A 22,534-nucleotide genomic window follows, 5' to 3' on the forward strand; every position below is an offset into this window, starting at 1 on the left:
TGGACTGTGAAAGATGGCCTCTAAATAACAGGTAGTTGGAGAGAAAGGGGGGGGGGGGGCATTTTGATTAATTTTTATGAAGGCAATTCACTTTTTTTAATAATCTGGATATTCTAGATTTAATGCATACTTTAAATGCTTTGTGAATGCCAAGTCATGTTGTCTTTCAAATATCAGGGAGTTTTATTTACAGGGAGAATCCGACTCTGCTTATCGCTGTTGATTCCGGGCTGCAGGATTATGGGGCAGAGTGAAGGTCGTTGGAGAGTCAAAGTGGTAAGACAAGTTGAGCGAAGTGCATTATGTAAAAGAGCAGGACCATACATTATGGAACATGTCTACACGTCAGGTATAAAATATGTTCCCTGGTAAGAACATTGTGAAACAAAACAGCCCCAAAACCACAGTCACATTCCTTCCAACTCGAGCGCCCCACACCCAGAGCCCCCAACACCTCCCTGCGCCACACCAGCAGCCAACCACAGAGCCCCGCCCCCTTACTCGCCCCTCATACCGCACCTCCACTCATGCCTTTACTGCTTCTCTCTCTCTCAATTGCTTTATCTCTCCCTCGCTCGCTCTGATCTTGGCTGCCTTTTATTCTGGAAGTAGGTACACTGGAGAAGTAAAAAGAGAAGGAAAAGCTCTGCCTCTAGCACTTTGCCAGCTTCTATCTGGCCAGGAACCACCATGACCCCCAGAAAGAGCCAATGCGCTCCACTGCACTCGAAAAGAGAGAGAGAGGGAGGGGAAATGAGGGGCAGGGAGAGAGAGAGAGAGAGCTGGAGAGATTGGATGACTAATGTTAAACTAGTTTCCTTGAAGAACTGCTCTTGTGTGTGTCATGGCAGAAATGTTTCAATACTTTAGCACTCTAACCTCTTGAGTTCAAGGCTTAAACTTTTGCCTGATGAAGCAATAAGGCATGAGAGGTCAGGATGGGGGGGGGGTGTTCAAAGGCCAGTGTTTCTAATTCTGCTTTTGTATCACCCTTGCATTGCTTATGTATTTATTGTCTTTATTTTGCAGTACTCAAGTGGTCAAAGTTTGATTTGTTAGCATTAGCATTTAGCCACTGCTGGTTGAAGAGCAGGGGTTCTCAACTTCTCAACCTGTAACTTTCTAGTAATCCTGAAGACGTTTTCCACTAGAAACAAACATTGATGTATTATTTTAATTTAATACTGTGAAGCTGCTTTGATACAATCTGTATTGTGAAAAGCGCTATATAAATAAACTTGACTTGACTTGACTTGAAGACCTTGATTAGCTTGTTCAGGTGTGTTTGATTAGAGTTGGAGCTAAACTCCCCTTACAAAAAATAAGGATACTTCAAATTCATTTTATTAAGTATACTTACTAGACTATATGTACTAGAAGTATACTTGTAAATGTACTGTTTCAATACTACTTGGGACTAAATTGGCCCACTTTTTAGTGTACTTTTAAGTGTAACAGTAGTAAACTTTGAGTTTACACTAGTTTAGAGATCACTCAGAGGTCATTCTTCCGCCAGAACTAGATTTGCGTACGGCAGTTACCGGAAGCCAGTGATTATAGTTTATATATTTATAAATATAGATATTTGTCTTACAAAAAATGTATCACTTCGCTCTAGAAGGCCTTTATCAAGATATATGGATTACTTTTATGATGAATGGATGCACTTTTTTGGGCTTCAAAAACAGAGGCTCTATTCACTCCCATTATAAAGCTGGGAAGAGCCAGGATATTTTTTAACAACTCCGATTGTGTTTAGCTGAAAGAATATGTCATATACGATGGCTTGAGGATGAGTAAATTATACAGACTTACCATTTTTCAATGGCATTCGCTGTCTACTTTTTGTCTACTGTAATTTCTTGTAAATATATTTTTGCCGTGTTTCATCAGCAGAACAATCCCCAAAAACACATTAAATAACAGTACAACCCACTGAAGAGATGTATGTGTATCCCTCACAGCCTCGATTTCATTCTCGTTAAAAATTAAAGACCGCGCTGCTGTGAATAAGGTCAATGACAAAGTAGTTTGTCCCAAAGCTTGCCTGCTATGCTGCAACACACTCAAAAGTATGTACTTTTTCTTCACAAAGACAGTACATACTTTTAGGACATTGCATAAGTAGGCGAATTGGGACTCAGCATAAAATTCATTAAATTAACATTTACTGGCTCTTTGTGCTTGCCATGCAACATAGAAATAGTGATGATGTCAAGTCTCAGGTGTGTTTATCAGCTATTTTACAGCAGCTTTACTCACAGTGGTTGTGTGTAAGTGTGTGTGGGAGGATGTGCAGTTGGTTCTGCCACTATATAGGAGGGCAAAATGAGATAAAAAAAAAAGATTGAACATTCATTTTATTGGTTTGGTTTATTAATACAGTGGTTATTTCAGCCTAACAGGCTGTTCACAGAGGAAACCAACAAATGAAATAAAACTAGATAAGTAGAATATAGCTTTCTGACAATCTGTGGCTCAGTCACTAGTCTCTTTAACAATTAGAAACAATAACTCTGCGTACCTGATCAACACAAACGATAAAAACATATATAAACACGTAAAACAAGAACTTACAAAAGTGATGCTAATACTTCAGAAAATCTGGATCGTTTATAAAATGATTTATATACATTCATTCTGAATAATTATAATTTGGGGGACACACAAAGACGCAAACAAATGGCACTGACCGCAGGAAAGAAAGAACACTGATTTAAGAAGACAAAATATAAAATATTATCTATAGTAATTAGACGATTCCATAGTGTAATTCAAGTGCTATGAGTAGTAAAGGGTACACAGGTATAGACCCCCGGTCCGCTGAGCGTTTGGGCACAATTCAAGCCCTCATTATGCGGCGGGGGGTGAGGAGGTTGTCAGCTCAAACCTCCTTTCAGTCTCACTCATGCAGTGGTTAGTACAAACATGGAGTTTAGCCCACCTTAATACAACATAAGCTTAATAGCATTAGCATCAAATCTGTGCTTTTATAAAGAGAGGGTGTCTACAACCCAGGCAACAACACAGTGTCGGCCCAGACCCGGCGCACATCTGGTTCACGTACGTTGATTCCACACGGCCCAGATGTGGGCCGGATCTAGGTCGGCACTATGTTGTTGTCTGAGAATCGGCACCGCTATGATTGTGCAACAGCGCACCAGAACAGTGGTCTAGCCAGGTCCAATAGCAAACATAAGGGGTGTGGTTTGATGCCCAAGGGTTGCTGTGATTGGTCCATTTTTGTCCAACATTCAACATGTGCCCAAAAAGCTTAACATGTTGAGAGTTACATATGGGTTATTAACTTTAATCACTGTGTGAATCTCTGACCCTGGACTACAGGTGACAAATTATAATACAACAATTATTAGCAGCTTCAACTAGAACATATTTCAAAAATATAAAGGATAAACTTTTTTTATATAAAAATATCATTTATCTATGGAGGGTTGATACCATGCGGACGGGTTTGTTGAAGGGTTAGACATGTATACATAACTGTTCTTGTCAAAGTGTGGGCAGGAAATGGATCTCTGTGAGGATTTGAACATGTTCCAAAGTTCTTTGTCCCATTCCCATTATTCGCTCGATCACTCCCGCTTTCGCTATCAATCTCTCTCAGGTGTCTCTATGTGCAGGTCTGTTAGCAAACGGTTTGCTGGCTGGACAGGGGACTTTCCAGAGACAAGCTTGTGGGAGACATGTCTGGACGAGATGTCTTAAACATGGATGAGATATAAAAGGCCTGAAACCACACAAAGAAAACGTCAAACAAAAAGTACCTTACACTTCCAGATTCATTCTAACGCTTGTCTAGTATGTTTTGCGACTCCCATAGTATTGTATTCTTACCACCCAGTAAGCGGTCAGTCCTCCCTGCAGGAAGCCAGTCAGGACGTCAGTGGGGTGATGACGGTAGTCAGAAATGCGACTGAGTCCTGTGTACACTGCTAACATCACCAACATGAACTGCAGCAATGGTCGCAGGAGTCGTGCCCCTCGCCATGACAGCCGCGCCTGCAGGTAGAACTGCGCAAAGACAGGAAGTTTCAAGAATGATTAACATAAGGGCAGATAAAAGAGTGTACGGACTGATAAATAAAGCTTACAGAGTGTGTTTGTGTGTCTGTGTGTTTGACCTTGCTAAACTTTTGATGACACATTTCCTGAAAAATCTCACGGAAGTTAGCTAAATCTGATAAACTACCTGCAAAAGCCAAAATAATGCGCTAATTTAGTTTGAAAATGCAAATTGTTATATTTTAGGTGAAGTTTTAGTCTGTAGTTATTATATAGCTTCCCAGACAGCAACATAGTGTCGGCCCAGATCCGGGCCACATCTGGTTCAGTGGATTCAACGCGTACCAGATGTGGGCCGGATCTGGGCCGACACTATGTTGCTGTCTGGGTTAAGACCAAGAGCTTAACGTCAGCATGAAATCAGAATTCACCCCATCTGGTTTCTAAAGGCATGTTATTGATCTTATATTGTGAAACATTTTTTAGAATTTTTTTTATCAAAATGTCATCTTTTGTTGAAGCGACAGACTTCTCTCCGTTGATGTGTGCTGGACTTCTTTAATCATTTTGTCTGCATAAACTCTGCATAAAGATCTGCCTCCATCCAATCAACAACTGATGGATTGAACCAAGACTCTCCCTAGATTTTTTTATTTTTTGATTATCCACTTCACTTGGATGTACGTCACAATACAGAAGAAACTATCTGTTTCTTTAAATTAGCTTTCAAAAGAAACACTATGTCAATGAGAAACACTCATTTATAGGCCTTCTACTTAGTAGTTACCTAGTTTCTGTATCTCCACCCTAGTAGTGGATGACAATATCAAAAAGGTTCCATTGCTTCACTTTAATTCACAAATCCTCTCCCGTGGCCTCATGGGATAGTTAAGTGTTCATTGGATATGCACTTCAGAATCTCGCCAAAAGTAGTAGGTCATTCGGGTACTTTTCGCCTATTGTTTTATGAATACTACACATTTGGACATACTACTTAGGATACATACTGTTTTTCAACTACTATGGAAGTTAGGAAGGGTTAGTCTTCACGTCTGTGCTATATTAGACAGTGTCCCAAACTGGTCACTTACGAGGCTACATTTCAGTTAGAAGTAAAAAAGCTTTTGGTGGGAAAAAACCCCACGTAAACATGTGCTCATCGTACCACCCTGACAAGCAAGCTATAACGAACGCTGGGGAGAAACATTGGGGTCAGCGGGCACAGCAGAAGTATTGGCTGTAGATGAACTTTATGGATATTGATGTCACACAAGGGACCGCAAAACATTCCAGACTTTAAGGGTCCTTGTGCGCCTCCCATCACAGGTGTTTGGCTTCCTGCAGTAAAGCCTGGAGCAGCTGGCGCTCAGAGCCAGAGCGTGTGGCCGCAGGTCAGGCATTCAAGGCAGGGCTAAGCCTGAACAGAGCGGCCATTGGATGGGACCGAGAGAAAAAAACAGGCAGAGAGGACAAAGAGCCTGGCACGGATTCTCTATAGCTTTTCCCTCGCTCTGTGCTCTTCTGTTCGTGTTTTCTCTCTAATGAGAGTTGAAGAGCTCTCCCACTTTTAGAGCAGCCAGAGGCCCGTGAATTGAATCAGATGAATGGTAGAAAATAGCTTGTTTTTACACAGCGGGACAAATTTTCTTTCCTCCCTTCTAAACGTGATTGGTCCACAAAGCAGAATAAATTCTGATAAGGTTTGTGGGGCAGTTGAGTGAAAGAGAAATGTGAATGCTATTGAATGTCAAGCTTTATGATTGCTTGTAAGTGTTTTGTCATTTTTCCCCTTATTGTGCCCCTTCCCCAGGCCATAACAGCGAGTGAGAGAGAGGGGTTTAGCTGAAAGAAGCCTGTCTATCTCTCAGCAGGCCAAAGCTCCCCCCCTCCCGGACCCAACCCACAACTAAACAAGGCCTCCTCTGTCTTCGGCTAGCTTTCACTCGCTCTCCCTCTCTCCACTCATCTATTCATCAGGCCTCTGGAGAACATTCCCCCTTTCACTCAAGCCTTTCTTTTCCGCTCGAAGCAAAATGCCTTTTGGGAGTTTTTTTGCATTCTCAAAGCCTTCTTCTTTCAGTATGAGTGTATTTGTGTGAGTTGAAGTTTTGAGAGAGTTTCTTGTCAGTAAGAATTTTTGGGCATTTTTCCCACATGGCAGGGATGGGAAGTGAAAGCTGACAACAGTAAAGCTCCTCGCCGGCATCCCACAGCAAGCGCAGGGGTTTGCTGCTACCCTGACGTGTGTTTGAGTTTGCGTGTTTGAGTGTGCATGTGGAAAATACGGCCACACACGGCGATACTCACTGCCAGGTAAAGCATGGTGTACATGGCGAAAGATGCATGGCCCGAGAAGAAGGACTTTCTGTTTAAGAAGAGCAGAGGGAAATATTACCGACTAAATGTCACAAGCTTGCAAATCATTAAACCACAGCACTGTTTTATGGGCCGTAACATTGTCTGCATGATGTTATATTAGATAATCACAAGCATACATGTTATTCTAAGTAAATACCTCCATAGTTCCATAAAACATACCATGTGATTAAAAAGCATCTAACATTTGCCCTTGAAATACTGTAATTCAACCTTAAATAATCATACACATTCCCCCGGGTTTCATTGACAAGGCTTAAGACTAGTCCTAGACGAAAATGCATGTTTGAGCTGTTTTAACTGAAAGTGACATATCTTAAAATATGTCACTGCCATAGTTTTGTCTCAAGATGCACACCAGTAATATTTATATATATATATATATATAAAAGCTACTTAAATCTCCTAATTGAACTAAGGTGTAATCCTGGCTTAATCTAAGCCCTGTCTGTGAAACCAGCGGGTGGTTGCATAAACCTCTTAGTCTAGTCTTACAAGTTAGACACATTTTTTTTTAATGCCACCACCTACTGTGGTCATTATTTTTAAATCAGTCAGATAAAAACGTAGATTAGCCTAACTTGACACTGAAAAGTAAGACTGACTGACCCATAATGGCTATGTTTATGCAACCGGCCCGGCCTATAGCTCTGTTTCAAAATCTAGTGCACCTCCTACCTAAGCAGCATATAGCTAGTGCTGTTTCAAACATCTAAGATATCTTCTTTTGGCCAAATTCTAAAGAACTATCACATTTATCCTTCATAGAGTAGACCCAGGGTTCCTCAAACTCGGTCCTGGAGGGCCACTGTCCTGCAGAGTTTAGCTCCAACCCTGATCAAACACACCTGAGCAAGCTAATCACCGTCTTCAGGATCACTAGAAACTCACAGCTAGGTGTGTTTGATCAGGGTTGGAGCTAAACTCTGCAGGACAGTGGCCCTCCAGGACCGAGTTTGAGGAACCCTGGAGTAGACAATCCCACAACACATTGCAACAAGCTCTAACCAAGATGGTGGACAAAGTAAGAGACTTGTCGATCAAATCGACAGTTCTAATTTAAAATGTGAAAATATTGAAAATCAATAGCTATGTGTGTGAGGAAAATCCCACAGGAAACAACCTCAGAATGCACTGTGACAAGCTAACAAAAAAGTGCACTTAATTGTATTGAATGTGCACTTACAGTGTACTTAAAAAGTAATTACTTTTAAACAGTACTTCCAGGTAATATAATATTTATGCAATAAAAGGCCACTTACAGTAAGTGTATACACTTTCATGACTACTGTACGTTTCTAAAAACATTAGGTACACTTTTAAAAAGTGCACTTTGTAATACTAAAGGTATGACAAACAATTGTTGAAAATGTAGAACATCTGGATTTCATTCATACTACACACAAACATACTGTAACACTTTTTTAAAGTATGTACTTAAAGTAAGTACTCATTCAAAAGAATGTGTACATACTCAGAGAGTATGCGATATTTTAGCAGCCTAGGTTTCGGAACAGACTCATCTCATCTCTGTGCCTCCCAAAAAAACAAACACTTGTAGTCCACATACCTGGCCTCCTCCACTATCTTGGGCTTGTTCCTGCAGACGACATCTGAAATGTAGGCTCCAGGTAAGCAGTTGAGTGAAGCATAGGTCACATTGCAAGCCGACAGAAAGTGGGGACGGAGTCGGCCCACACTCAGCTTCGCCATGTTGGTCAAGGATTGGCCTACACAGCAGCCAAACAGGAAGCTGCCCAGCTCCTTGTACAGACAGGACACGTAGAGGTTGCGCACAAATGCTCGTGAGTGCACACTTCTGAACCGTACCCGATAACACTCTCCGACAGCAATCTGAGACAGACAGGGGACACCGTTGAGGTTACAGCCATGCACCACTGAGTTAAATACTATAAGGCCAATGAAGCAAAAGTTCACCGTCAGCCCTAAATAATTCACAGTACCTCACACATATTCACAAAGAGGACCTCGTGTTCAATAGCAAAGTAGATGAAAAGAGTAAATCAATAGCCTTGAGTAACAGGAGAACCGTGGGCTAATACTACTGTGGACAAGCAGTCCCTTAAAGGGATAGTTCACCCTAAAATGAAAATTCTGTCATCAGTTACTCACCCTCATGTGGTTTTAAATCCATACGACTTACTTTCTTCAAGGAAACACAAAAGGACAATTTTAATGTACTGTACATGCAATTACAACAAAGATTTCACGCTTTAAAGGACACAAAACCACCATAGACGTACTGTAGTTATCACATATTATATTTCCAAGTCTGTAAGCCGTTATTCACTGAACAATCTTAACATCCACCCTAGCACCCTTAAGCATGTTCATAAGAGCTCATGAGAGAAGTAGGAAGAGTATACATCATTCTTTTGAGTCAGATCTTTTAACCCTCTGGTGCTCTTTGCGTGTCGGTCAAAAATGACAGATATTTATTTTTTTATTTCAATAAAATTAATGTACTATATTTTAGTTCGATAATGTTTTTTATTTAATATATTGCATTTTTAGGGGATTTTATGGTACTGAATTATATTTACGCTGTATTTATAATCCATTTATTCACTTTTTGAGCACAGACCTGAAAATTAAATTTCCAAATAAACTGTCGTAAATCTTGAATGCTTTAGAGCACAGACTTAGGTTTGATGTCTTTTCAAAGATGACACTTGGCAAATTATTAAAAAGTAATAAAAAGTAAACAAAAAAAGTTACAGAATTTTACGTTTTATTGTCATGAAAAATGACAAAACTGTGAGAAAACCAAAGCCATAAATCTAAACAAGTTGAGTTAAAAATGTGAGCCTGTTAAGTTTCCACTAGATGAAATTCGTGTCCCATTCATTTCCGATGCGATAATTTTTGACCACGAGGAGCACAAGTGTGTCTATTTTTTTCAGGACCATTTAACCTATTCGAATCATGTCCATGATTTTTTGTGTGTGTGTTCACATAGCAAGTGCCAAAACCTTTACCAGGTTTCGTACCATTCCGATGAAGAAAAACAAATGTAACATTTTTTGACCGAAGAGCACCAGATTAAATGAATCAGCTGATCAATTATATATATGTCTTGGTTCACAAATTGGACTGGTCAGGTTGTTGAGTTCAGCTCACCGACTTAAGGCCGTGAGCTGTTAAAAAGTTACAAAAGTAAGCAGACGACAAAGTAAAGAAGGAACACACAGAAGGGTCTTCTCACTTTTCATCTTAATTTCATTTATGATGATATTCAGTTTTAGCTCTTCTGGTATACCTTTTTGAATGATGGACAAACAACTGTCATCTGATGGTATGGAGAGTTATTTCCTTTTACACGGACACAAAACGTAATGTACTAGTTGGCCATTGGCTGTAGTCTTGTTGAAGCGTAGCTTTCTGGCCCAGAGTTTTCTGAAGTCTTCTGAAGGAACGAGTCGTATTGACCACTTTTAGCATACTTTCATGTTGATTTTGCATCCATTTTGATGCTTAAAAGCCTCTGTCTGTCATTCCATGGAAAAGACAGACTGGTACAACTATTGAAAATCTTTTGTGCTTCTGTGAAGAAAATACATCCGACAGGAGGTTCAAGTCAAGTCACCTTTATTTATTTAGAGCTTTATACAATACAGGTTTTTTCAAAGCAGCTTCACGGTAATAAACAGGAAAATAGAATCAAAGATGCAAACTTTATCAAATGTGACCCAAATTCAAATTCGGCTGTAAAGCAACTCTAGACAATCGTCATTATTCGGTTCGAGTCAGTTCAGTGTTGATTCAGGGTGAGTAAAAAAGACAGAATTTACACCGTAGGGAGAACTATTCCTTTAAGGCCTTTTTAGCAAGTGATATTTCAGTACATGTGTGTGTTCTCACCGTAAGTCCCGTGATTATGATGCCCCCGGCTATAAGCATGCTATCAGGAATGGCCTCATCTTTAATGTAGGGGTAGGTGATGCTGGGGTCCCCGCAGAAGAAGCCCCTCATGTACGGAGTCACCGCTTTGAGCTCACAGGCGAAGAACGGAATGGAGGCTGTCAGGAGAGAGACAGACGGGTTAATGTTTCTGTCGAAACTACCTGGAGGAACGTTCTTGTGAGTGTTTCTCTGGCACCACGAGATCAGACACAGATACATCTTTAATGCTCTATTATGTGCAATTAGAATCAGGAGTGAGGCTGAGACATTGAGACTGTCACTGTCTTCCTGATGGGAATGGAGATCCAGCCCAAGGAGCTGACATTCCATGCATAGCTCTGGCAGAAAGAGTGCGGGAGGGGGGTGGGAGCTGAAAGGGAATGACAGCACGGATAGATGAGGCATGTGGAGAAGAAAAGACCCTGAAGAATACGGGATTGAGGTCAGAGACTATGAGAGGGAAGATGGAAAGTTTCTTGTGAGCCTTGCTGGGAATGCGGGAATATGGTTCACTTTTGGAGGGCGTAGGGGATTTTCTCTTTCAGGAAAACAAACAAATTCATCGCACACCTGGATGGTTGCAGGCAGGTGTGTTTGACAGACAACTGTAAGAAATAACGAAATAACTGAATAAGCTGCACACTACAGTAGCTTGTAGAATTCCTTACAGAATCTTTTAAGAATTCCTTATGGGAGTGTGTGGACTTGCTCTATCCCCTTGTTAAACAATTACAAATTTAAAGATTAAACAGTAGGTGGTAACACAGAAAAGTTTTCCAGATAAGTGAACCAGGATGTTGCTTTAAATGGACATGTGACCTCTCACGGAATGAATCAGTAGGCAAATAGGTCATTTCAAAGTCACAATCAGTTGTGGCTTGGCAGGAAGTGCATGGGCTCCAACACATTGTGTAGTTTAATATTTCTTTTAAAATCACGTCCCATTCAGATAAGATGACCAATTATTTTCATGCCATGGCCAATAAGCAATAAATAGCTATTATTCGTTTTTTTCTTAGGGACCTGTAGATTGTTTTCTTTGTTCCAAAATGATGCATTTTCTACCTGGTTCGGTTCATTTCCACAAGGCAACATTTCAAAGTGTACCAAAATGTGTTTATGCAAGTCACATGTGAGTAAAACTTGTCAGAGTGCACCTGCTTATCATCTTCATCCATCAAGATGGATTGACAAGTTTGCTCTGTTAGCTTGAGTTACCTCAAGTTAGCATATACAAATGCTTATAACCCTTGATTCTCACTCAAACTGATACATATTATAAGTTAGAGCGGGAATAAAGTCTTCATCTAGCCTAGAAATCTAGACTTACTCAAACTGATACATAAAATGTATTTTGCTGCCAGGGTAGTCTAGCAACTCTCCGTTGACATTCGGAACTGTAAAAACCTAAATTGGGTCAGGCCAATCACATCGCGTATAGAGTAGGCGGGGCGGGCTTAACATAATGATGACAGATTTGCGACGGTTCCCTGCTACTTGAAAACAAAGAATGGCGGCTGCTGGAGAACAGTCTTTCGAATCGGCTTTGGCCGCGACTCTGGAGGACTTGGAGTTAAGTTTTTCTTTGAGAAAAGAGCAAAGAACGGCACTTAAGTCATTCTTAAAAAAAGGAAGATTTGTTCGTAGTTTTGCCGGCCAGATTCAAAAGTTGAATCTATCAACTAACGTTAGCTCCGCTGTTGGGAAAACGCTCTGGTTGGTTGAAGCGCTCCTATTGCGTGTAGAGGGAATTTGAAAGACAGCCGTTTATCCCGCCCCTCGGATTGAGCCGTGTCTATGGAGAGTTGCCAGACCTAACATCTTGATGTAGGTCTGGCTTGCCAGGCTAGTCTTCATCGGCAATGCACCTGTTTCGGAGAAGGGCAATTTAAGATGAAAAGGTGTTCTTTGCTTGTCAACTGCGATAAGTAATGTGCTCACTCACAGAATGAGAGACTGTTGCTTTTTACCAAATGCATTCCCCATTATGTATTATGATACAGCTTGGTTTGTGGGTCCACTAGGTCAGATTACTTTCTCACCACAAGGGAACCACTTCAAAGTTTGTAACCTCGTTCAGTCAATCTCAAACTATTTTGTGCAGATCTGTGTTCATACATGCCTAAACAAACCAAACTAAAGGAGAAAACATGCCAGTTTCCACTCCAAAAAAGCCAGGTGTGAAAACCCTTAATGAAAGGTATCCTGGAAATCAATAAGGAGTACACAGTACTGATGTGTATATATATATAGGTCTGTACCAGGATCTGAGTATGAATATAGAAGTGATGAGTGATTCAGCTGTTGTGTTCTTGGTTTATGCTCTTTCTCTCTCTCTCTCTCTTGTTTCCCCCAGGCCCGCACGATCCCATGCCCTTGATCCACACAGAGCATGAGACTAATCATTAACCCTCCACTCTCTCCCCCAACTGGAACGAACCCAGCCAGTATCACAGACCCTGCCAGGGAATATTTCAGCATACGTGACCGCTCGGCTTCCAGGGCACATGCACATGCTCGCACACTGCAGGGGGACCAAAACAGATCCAGAGATGGAAAGAAAGTGCAAAGTAGGTCACCGATGGCTGAGACGTACCAGCAAGTTCACTGATCACGATTGTTCTTCAAGAATATTGTGTTAACAATGTTAACTAAGAGCCCATTGATTTTAACAAATGCAAGGCTTTAGCAAAATTGACGCTCCTTCATATGACCAACAAGTAATTTTGCTGTTGACTAATGAGAATTCCGGACAGATCTAGTCACTTTCATGAATCAAATTTTCTGCATTCCTGCTTAATTTCAAAATGCTCTTTTAACATTAGTATCAAAACTGCTTCAACTGCTTATTCATTTATTTAATATTTTTACTTTTGTCTGCCAAAAGAGAGAGACCTTCATGACCTTGCAGACCCTTGTGACTATGTGTCAATTTCAATAAGTTTGAAACTTTTCATGACAAGGTGAGGTTTGTTCAGGTTGTGAAATGTGATGTGATGTGACTCCCCAAAAACTAATGACATTTATGAATTAGTTACATTTGAAAGCAATACTTTTTAGCTATATGTAAGCTGTAGATATAACATTTTAGATGTGTACATTCACATTAATTTGAGGTGTAAGCAAAATATGATATTAATTTCCACAATTTTGGACCACATGATAGTTAGCCTTAACCATATTATTCTTAAATAACATAAAAGTTTTTCAAATCCATGAATTAATTGCACCTTTCGAAAACCAACATGAATGGCAGATGATTTTTAAAAGATTTGTACGACCAAAACCATCAATCTCATTTCCGTAACTTATGTACTGTATCATTACAGCAACATGTATTAATTTAATGTTAATTTAATAAATGTGAAAATTTGTTTTTAAATGCGTGTAAATAATCTATATTTTATGTTCTTTCAGGTTTGCCACATTATTCTGAAAATATGTCAGGCTTCAAATAATATATTTAGATTGTAAATTGCAGAAGGCATTGCAGTAATGAGAGAAATCAATCAAAATAAAATAAAAATGTGAATTTAAAAATGTGTATTATTTCATAGCTTCAATTAACTGTGCATGACTGCTTATTTGAAAATGGTTACACTTTATTTTAAGGTGTCCTTGTTACAGTGTAATTATACATTTCAGAGTAATATTATTTAACTTACTATAGGTTTAGGGTAAGTTGGATGGAATTATGCATAATTTATAGTTATTAATATAGTATGTAACAAGTGTAACAAGGACACTGTAAAATAAAGTGTTACCATGAAAATGTAATGGTATTAATGTTTTCAGGCTGTTGTGGTAATGAGGTTTTTTTTTAAGGACTGATTTTGGAAAATATGTTCAAAAATGTATTAAATTGTCAGTAAATGTTTTTAAATTAATGTTCACAAACTCTTAACATCTTGCTATTAATGCCTAAAAAATTTAATTTGTTGATGCAAGCCTTTTACAGACCTGTATATCAGGATGAATGCTTATGAACACTCCCCTTGAAGACACTGATAAGCACAATCAGAATTTAGGACTAAATTTGGACTGAGTATCGCTGACAGCTGCTTTTCTCACAATAAGTAGAAGCCAAACAAAGATAAGGGAAGACGCAACAACCTGCACTGCTGAATATATAGAGGTGAAGAAGACATACTGCTGAAGAGATAGCACCGAGTTCCACGTCAGCACACCCCGATCTGACCCTGATCTCGCTTTCGTTCGATCTCACCATATCGCATGCTTGACATTTCATCCATGCTTTGGACAGGCCTGTACACTGTTACCCTGCAGGGCCCACTTTAGGCTGGCCGCATGTGTTTGTGTGTAACTGAGATCCCTATCATTAGCCCTGGTCACCATGCAGGATACAGATATGAAGGGCTGGAGATCAAGCCCCTATCCAACTGGCTATTAAATAGAGGTCTACAACAGTCCTTACATAATCTATAAGGCAAAATGTTTTAGAGCATTCAGAGCATTTTCCCTCTCAGATTTATTCATTAAATGGTTATTGGTTACAGGCCACTCTTGAGGTACATCATTTCAATAATCCAGAAATTGGGTTTATTTGCATTTATTTTGTGATTTTACTTGTTTAACTTGACATGTACTGTACGGCACTGAACTGAACATCCATCCCCCACCACATAATCTTCTAGCAGGCGAGGAGGCGATGAGAGGGTCGAGCTGAGAAGCTGGTGCAATCCTGTGAAACTGCTGTGAATGCGCGATAGAGCAATGGACAGCGCGTCTGGGGGCAACTGAGCCACGCTAGTAAGCATTATATCGCTTACGCCAGAATCTGCCATGGACTGGGCTGACAATATGGAAACTTTTTATCTCATTAAAATACATTTTTCTTGAATCCAAATTTGATTTTGCGAGACACTCCACAGGTCCCGGGTGCTCCCTATGGTCAGTTCATCCTTAGGGAAACTTGGCCAACAACTGTATGCGCTTGGAAAAAATCTCTCAAGACTCTTTGAGGGCTGAGGGACGCCAACTGTAACTCTGGACCTCTTCTCGCTTTCCTGGCTTGCCTGTGCCGAGGAACGAGGAGAGGTTAGCAATAATCTTCCAGTTGTGCTAATCCTCTTATCGGTGTGCGCTCACACTTGGGGCGGTTTGGGAAATCGGTGGAGAAATTGCACCTTGAACTCAGCCTCCAACACTTCCGTTGAGCACACTTAACACACGGTGACCTCACAGGCCACGCTTACGGTGGTCCATTAGCTCACACACTGAAAGGAAGCTCCTTATCACCAAGACAGCATATTGGCCAGCGGCTAGCTGCTGTCAGCTGAGCTAATGATTAGCTAGATCATTCATGCTAGACTGGGTAACACGTACGCAACTCATGCACAAAGGTCAAGGATTGAGAATCAGTCCAACAACACAATGTCCAACAACAACAATGTCCTTGAAAGAACCTTTACAAAACATTGACACACTTTTGGTTTCAGTTAATGCTTTCCGGTTCTTTAGTTTTATTTAAGACCAGTCAGAAAGATGGAAGTGAAGCTGTAGTTGAGGAAAAATCTTAAAGTGCCCCCTCTATGCTATTTTAAAGGTTCCTAATTTCGTTTTGGAGGTCACCTACAATAGGTTTTTGCATCCAAGTTAAATAAAAAACTTTTTTTTTTTCATAAAACACATTGCAGCATCACCTCTTTTCTCACAGTATCTGAAACGGTTCAATAAAGGATTCAGTCTCTCTAAACCCCTCCTTTACGAGAGCCTACTCTGCTCTGATTGGTCAGATGGTCCACTCTTGGTTTTCTCTGCTCTGATTTATTTATTTAGCACTTTGATCTTTGAAACTTTGCAGACCCTTTGCATTCACAAACAGCTATATTACACACTACATACGTAATATCTGAAAAAGACACTTAAATAAATGTACTTTATAAAACACTTACTGATCATGTCATGTGGTGTAACCATCAGATTTCCGTCATACCTTGAATACATGTGAGTATACACATTTTAATAATTATTTTTATTAATTTATAATTTTTTTTTATAAATAATTATTTTACAAATATACTTTTCAAGGTGAACAGTGTTTTTTTCCAAATGTCATGAACTATTAATTCATTAATATCATTATGTTTTGGGGTGTTGCACCACATGCCATTTTACAAGCTGAACTAACCTTGCCTTGTCATGAAAAGGTCAAATTATCTGACATTTGACGAGACAGAGTCTGCTCTAACATCATTATTTTGGTTGCACCACATGACCTTGATTTGAAAGGTTAAAAGTTTTTCAAATTAAAAAAAGTGAAGCAAGAAATAATAATAAAAGATTGTACTAAATACAGGGTTTGTAAAAGATCCTTAGAGTTGAATTTAGCTTTAAGCTATTTAAGGTCCAGGATACTTGGACAAACAGCTGATTTTGTTAAACAGTGTTTAAAAGTACTTGAAATTAGAAAAGGAAGGTGTATGCAGTTTGCATGCAGGAGAAACAAATATATATTTCAGAAAAAACTGTGACATTCCCTGCACGCAGTGCACAAACCAGCCACAGCTTGCACTTTTGTGTTGGAGTATCAAGGTGCGTTCACATCAACCAAAAAATTGTTCATTGTCTACTGTCAATAGTTTAGTTATATATAAAGCAGAACTCATGGAGAAGATTTCTGTTGAAACTAACTAGATTTTGCAAAACAACGATAAATGTGACTGCACCTTCAAAATTACAGTAACATGTAATTGCATTTGCAATTGCGTTATTGCATTTTAGGCTAATTTACTGTATAGTTATGTAACCACATTCATGAGCAGTTAGTTTATGAAACAAGACAAAATGCAAAATTAATAACTGAGTCTGTTTTTAATTATTCAGCAACTAAGAAGCAATAGCAATGTGCTATACGTAATGCAACCGGTGGGAAATTAATAGAGGTCTCTAAAGGAAGAAGAATTCACCACACAGTAGGCTACTTTTTGAAAAGTAGGCAATTCAGCATACATAGAAGGCTATTATATCAGGGGCGTAGGCTTAATCTCACGTGTCCACCTATAGGCTGTATTTATTAAATGTGTAAAATAGGAATTAATATATAAGTATATTAAAAGACATGTATTCTGGCCTTAGTCTGTTTTCTTTTGCACATTATACTCTGTTTATATTCTATGAAGGACGAAGAGAATATGAGATAGTCAATTAAGAAAAGCACGTATTTTAAGTAGCCTAAATCCTGGAACAAATATGGTGCTGGAAAAAAGTGCTTGGATTATCATGAAATGGTGAACCCTGTAATAACAAGGATTTCTTTTCAAGAATTACATTCTTTTAATGAGTCAAATTTTCAGTTAAACAATCAACCTGACAATTTGTGACAAAATGTGTGCATTTTTTAATAAAGCGACCAAGATATAATCTCACAATTTGTAGTTTTTCAGAATTATTTGTTTGGTCCCACTTTATGTTAGGTGTCTTTAACTTCTATGTACTTATGCCAAAAAGGTACAAAGTACTTATTGTGTTGATGTTGTATTGCAAACACTTGTGCATTGAGTTGGGATACGGATAAGGTTAGAGACAGGTTTGGTGGTATGGGTAGGTTTAAGGCTGGGTTAAGGTGTAAAGGAAGGGTCAACAGTGTAATTATAGATGTGATCACAGAAATTAATTACAGCTGTAATTACATGCAGGTGTTTTTATATACATACAGTATAAGTGCATTGTATCAAATGATTAAATTTGAGTAAAGAGACCTGATTTTGTAACACACGTATCAGGTGTCTGCTGTCATTAAAGGGGTGGTATAATGCCCTTTTCACAAGATGTAAAATAAGTATTTGATGTCCCCAGAGTGTGTATGTGAAGTTTTAGCTCAAAATACCCTAAAGATACTTTTATAGAGCATGTTAAAATGTCACTTTTTGAGAGTGAGCAAAAACACTCTTTTTGTGTGTCCCTTTAAATGCAAATGAGATGCTGCTCTCAGCACAGGGGGCGGAGCTTCAAGAGCGTATCCTTTTACCTCACACAGACATGCACTGAAAATGTCAATGTTTATGTTCAAACTAGAGTCAGACAATAATGGAGAGACTCAAGAAGAAGTGACAACATGTATAATGCAACAGGACATAGTTGATGAATTTATGTATCTTATGTGTAGTTATCTTCTAGTCATTGATTAGCATATTCTGTCTGATAATCTATAAATTGTGTTCCGGGGGTGGGGTTTATGTAAATTTTAGGGTGATGTCACTAACCCGGGAGGAATGTCGTGTAGTCTCTACCAGCCGTTTGCTGTAGTCCTTAAAGGGTACATAACATGCACAGTTTCACCTAATCTCATGTTAATCTTGAGTACCTATAGCATAGGTTCTCAAAGTGCGGCCCGCGGGCCAATGGCGGCCCGCAGAAACATTTCTGGCGGCCCGCGATAACATCTGATAACATCTGTAAAACTGTTAAAACTGTAGGCTACATTGCTTTGAAAAAATTAATCTCCGTTTAGTGGTGTTTAGCGGCATCTATAGGCATAAGCGGTAATTACAGGTGTGGTCCGACCGATTGACGTTGACGTTGTGCTTTTGTAAAATAAAACAATCAGTAGCCTACGCACTTTCATGATCTCCGTGAACTGGAGCGCGAGAACTGAAACAAAATATAGCCTATGTAGGCTAAAGCTTGAAATGTCACTTTTAAACAAACAAACTCGAATCGAAAGCTAATACCTTCTGATGTTATCCGTATGAAAGGTGCAAATTTCTCTCTAAAAGCGCATCTGCTTAACAGCGGAGATGGAGATATGTTTTTAGCCGACACTTAGAAAACAATAGTTTATTAATAAATAATTAAAATGCCCCGCTGTTTTTTCAGACACATTTATTATCATTATTCTATAACTCACCTTTCTGTGGGCTGTGGTTCCAGAGACACAGGCTATATTCAGCACTGTGGGAAAAATATAAATTCCAGGTTCTAATTTGGCCTTAGAAAACCAGTAAAATCGACATGTTTTCCATATTAATTTGTGAATATTTTAAAAACAAAAATCTGAAAATTCGTCGATATTTATTTTTTTGCGCAGCAGTTGGTGTAGCCAGTTCAAATTAAAATTTTGGTGTTCAACTTTGCTTTTAAAAAGACAACAACCGTTCATTTTTCGTTTTTCAATTACGCGTTAAAAAGATAGATAGCCTAATAATAGCGCAAAACATTTGCGCAAATCTGTAATAATGGAAACGCGACTGACAGGCAATTATATGAATGATGATGATGATTACGACTCGTTTGGTAAGCTTCTATTTTAAAAGTTTCTCTCTCTCTCTGTTCTCTCTCTCTCTCTCTCTCTCTCTCTCTCTCTCTCTCTCTCTCTCTCTCTCTCTCCCTGTCCCTGTCCCTGTCAGGTTTTCCTGTGGTGCTTTGGTAGCTGGAATTGCCCCTGAATAAGGCCTATGCTGATTAGAAGCAAGGCACACTGAGGCTGTTTGTTCTAAATAAGTTTGTTCTTGAAATGGACTGCACACAGGACTGTTATATCCCAAATTTGTCTGTTGAGGGTAGAGAACCCCAGGGATTTTGTTTGCATTGCAATTTTTCTCAAGATTTGCCAGGTTTAGCCTCAGTTATATAATAATAGCCTCAATAAATGTAAACTGTAGAGATGCAACCTGGTCATTAAAATTATTTCAAATGGGATTTTCTTTTCAGTATTTTTCTTTTTTTCTTTTTCTCCCCCGCCCCTTTGGCGGCCCTCAGTTCAATGTTGGGTTCCTAAATTGGCCCTCACCTATCAAAACTTTGAGAACCCCTGACCTATAGAGTAGTAGTGCATCCTTAATATCTCAAAAAAGTGTTTAGTTTTATTATATTTAGAAAAGAAAAATACAGCGTTCCGATTCTCTCCGGAAAAAGCCGAGGTCCTGGAGGCGGAGCTATAGAGTCAAGCGCTAGTGCTTGATTTCCAGCAAAAGACAGAAATCTGATCCAGTTGTACTTACATGAATGGGGTCTTTTATCACTGGGACCGCTCCACGTTTTAATAGCAAACGATTTGCAAATCCAGCGTCGACCTGGGCCTTGTTAATAAAACATTCGTCACTGAAACGACCAGAACACACAACCGCACTTCCTACACTCCGTTGCTGCCCCGGAAAAACAAACTGCATCCACTGTTCCTGTAACACTGGGTTCTTTGGAAAACTGAACACGGTAAGCTTTCCCTCACATCCAAATACACACTTTTTTGGAGACATTCTTGAACAAATCCTATGCAGCGCTGGCTGCCGATGATTTCCTGTTGAAGCGCGTTGATGTGCGCGGTCTCGCTCTCCTCTGGTCGACGTGCTCGCGGGCGAGCTTTTCCGAGAGAAATGCTCATATAAGGAGTTCCACTCTTATCTACGTCATTAGATCCACGTTTTAAAAAAAAACAGCCGAAACTTGTACCAACCCGGAAGTAAGATTTTCAGCATAGAAATTCTCCGTTATTCGTCCAAAATATTTTTTTTAAACTTTGCCCATGTTTAGCATGAGAATCTATCTCTTTAACACTGTAAACAACTCTGAATACATGAAACACCATTGTACCCCCCCTTTAAAGGAGAACTCCGGTCAATTTTAACATTGAGCTAATTTTTTTGTACATTTGGAGTGCTGTCAATACAGAGAACAACGACAAAAATCGGTGTTGCCTACACCGTGTTATCCTCTTTTTAAAATTTGCACCCTGTTGACTTCAATGGGGCAAGTTTTAAACCTGCTTATAGCCTCTTAACATCCTTGATGTGTCATTACAAGTGCATAGGTCATGTGAGTGATTCCTTCGGAGTGAACGCGGGTCAATCTGACTGCAGTAGATGTGAAAGATATGAATAAAAATGATGTTTATTCAGCCGAAGTCCACAGTAATCGATTGTCGAGTTCACGCGCATTGGTTTAGTACCTATGATCATGCGTGTGAACTCGACAATCGATTACTATGGACTTTGACCGAAAACAGGATGTAAATACAGGTATGTGCGCTGGCTGAATAAACATCATTTTTATTCATATCTTTCACATCTACTGCAGTCAGATTGACCCGCGTTCACTCCGAAGGAATCACTCACATGACCTGTGCACTTGTAATGACACATCAAGGATGTTAAGAGGCTATAAGCAGGTTTAAAACTTGCCCCATTGAAGTCAACAGGGTGCAAATTTTAAAAAGAGGATAACACGGTGTAGGCAACACTGATTTTTGTCGTTGTTCTCTGTATTGACAGCACTCCAAATGTACAAAAAAATGAGCTCAATGTTAAAATTGACCGGAGTTCTCCTTTAAAAACTATTTCTTTAAAAGCAAATATCTTCATTTGCTTTGAACTTTGAGCTTCATAACTTTGCAGATGTTGTTTATACTCAAACAGCAACATTACACACCAACTAAAGTTAAAAAAGTGAAATCATATTCAACCACCCCTTTAAAGCTTACTGTATCAGTGACACATTCATCGAATTCATTTATGGAACAAGGCCAGAGGGGCTGGTGTGTGTAAAAAATCTATGCCTTCCTGGGATATTGTATAAAACGCAGCAAAACACTTCCATTAACGCTGAGGGACGATGTCAGGATCAGTGACCCACCCTAGCAGGCTCGCTTATCTAGAGGACATCGCTAATGGATCCACACGGTAATGCAATATCCCGTATCCACCAGTCTGTTCACTCTGCGTTTATTACCTAGAGCCAGTCGATGCTATTGATTGAGGTACATTCTACATGCTGTTCCATTAACGCTCCATCGTGCCAATGGAGTTCGCAGATCAACACAAGTCCATTAGCAGATCACATCCAAAAAGCCATGGCCCAGGATCCCTGGCATCCCGGACAAACAAAGCCGTGATTCAGTCCTTACCGAGAAACATGCCGCAACCCGGCTTCACCCAAGCCCAGAGCAAACACGCCACACACTAGACAAGCGGCATACATGAGTCCAAATGAGTACTGTGAGGTCAGTTCAACCACAGCTACACTCTCTCACAGAGCTTCACAACAAACCTCCAAACCACCAGCTGGCCGCACGCAATCTGTCAAGCAGCTGCGAGAAGTCTGTCACCTGGCTGGAGGAGACAATACGGAGAAGATGGATGGAGAGTGTGAGAAAGCAGGCCAGAGAAGATAGGAGATAAACAGCGCGCACGAGTGCTAGGAGTTGCACAATGTGCTCTCGGCCTGTGCAATTTTTTTCAGTCTCAAGAGCGAGGGA

At 39.8% G+C, this 22,534-nt stretch overlaps 1 protein-coding gene across 1 annotated transcript in view; it reads right to left on the reverse strand.

Moving 5' to 3' along the window:
* Window positions 1–2,342: 2,342 nt before the first annotated feature.
* Window positions 2,343–22,534, reverse strand: part of ppap2d (phosphatidic acid phosphatase type 2D) — a 38,888-nt gene continuing 18,696 nt past the window's right edge. Inside the window, exons 2-6 of the mRNA XM_079851914.1 lie at window positions 10,282–10,439; window positions 7,970–8,253; window positions 6,331–6,388; window positions 3,856–4,032; window positions 2,343–3,748 (exon numbers count right to left, since the gene is read on the reverse strand). Of these exons, the coding sequence (XP_079708040.1) occupies window positions 3,647–3,748; window positions 3,856–4,032; window positions 6,331–6,388; window positions 7,970–8,253; window positions 10,282–10,439 (779 nt within the window). The 3' untranslated portion in view covers window positions 2,343–3,646. The remainder of the gene's footprint in view (window positions 3,749–3,855; window positions 4,033–6,330; window positions 6,389–7,969; window positions 8,254–10,281; window positions 10,440–22,534) is intronic.

Source organism: Squalius cephalus, assembly GCF_949319135.1.
Source record: "Squalius cephalus genome assembly, chromosome: 1".
NCBI lineage: Eukaryota > Metazoa > Chordata > Actinopteri > Cypriniformes > Leuciscidae > Squalius > Squalius cephalus.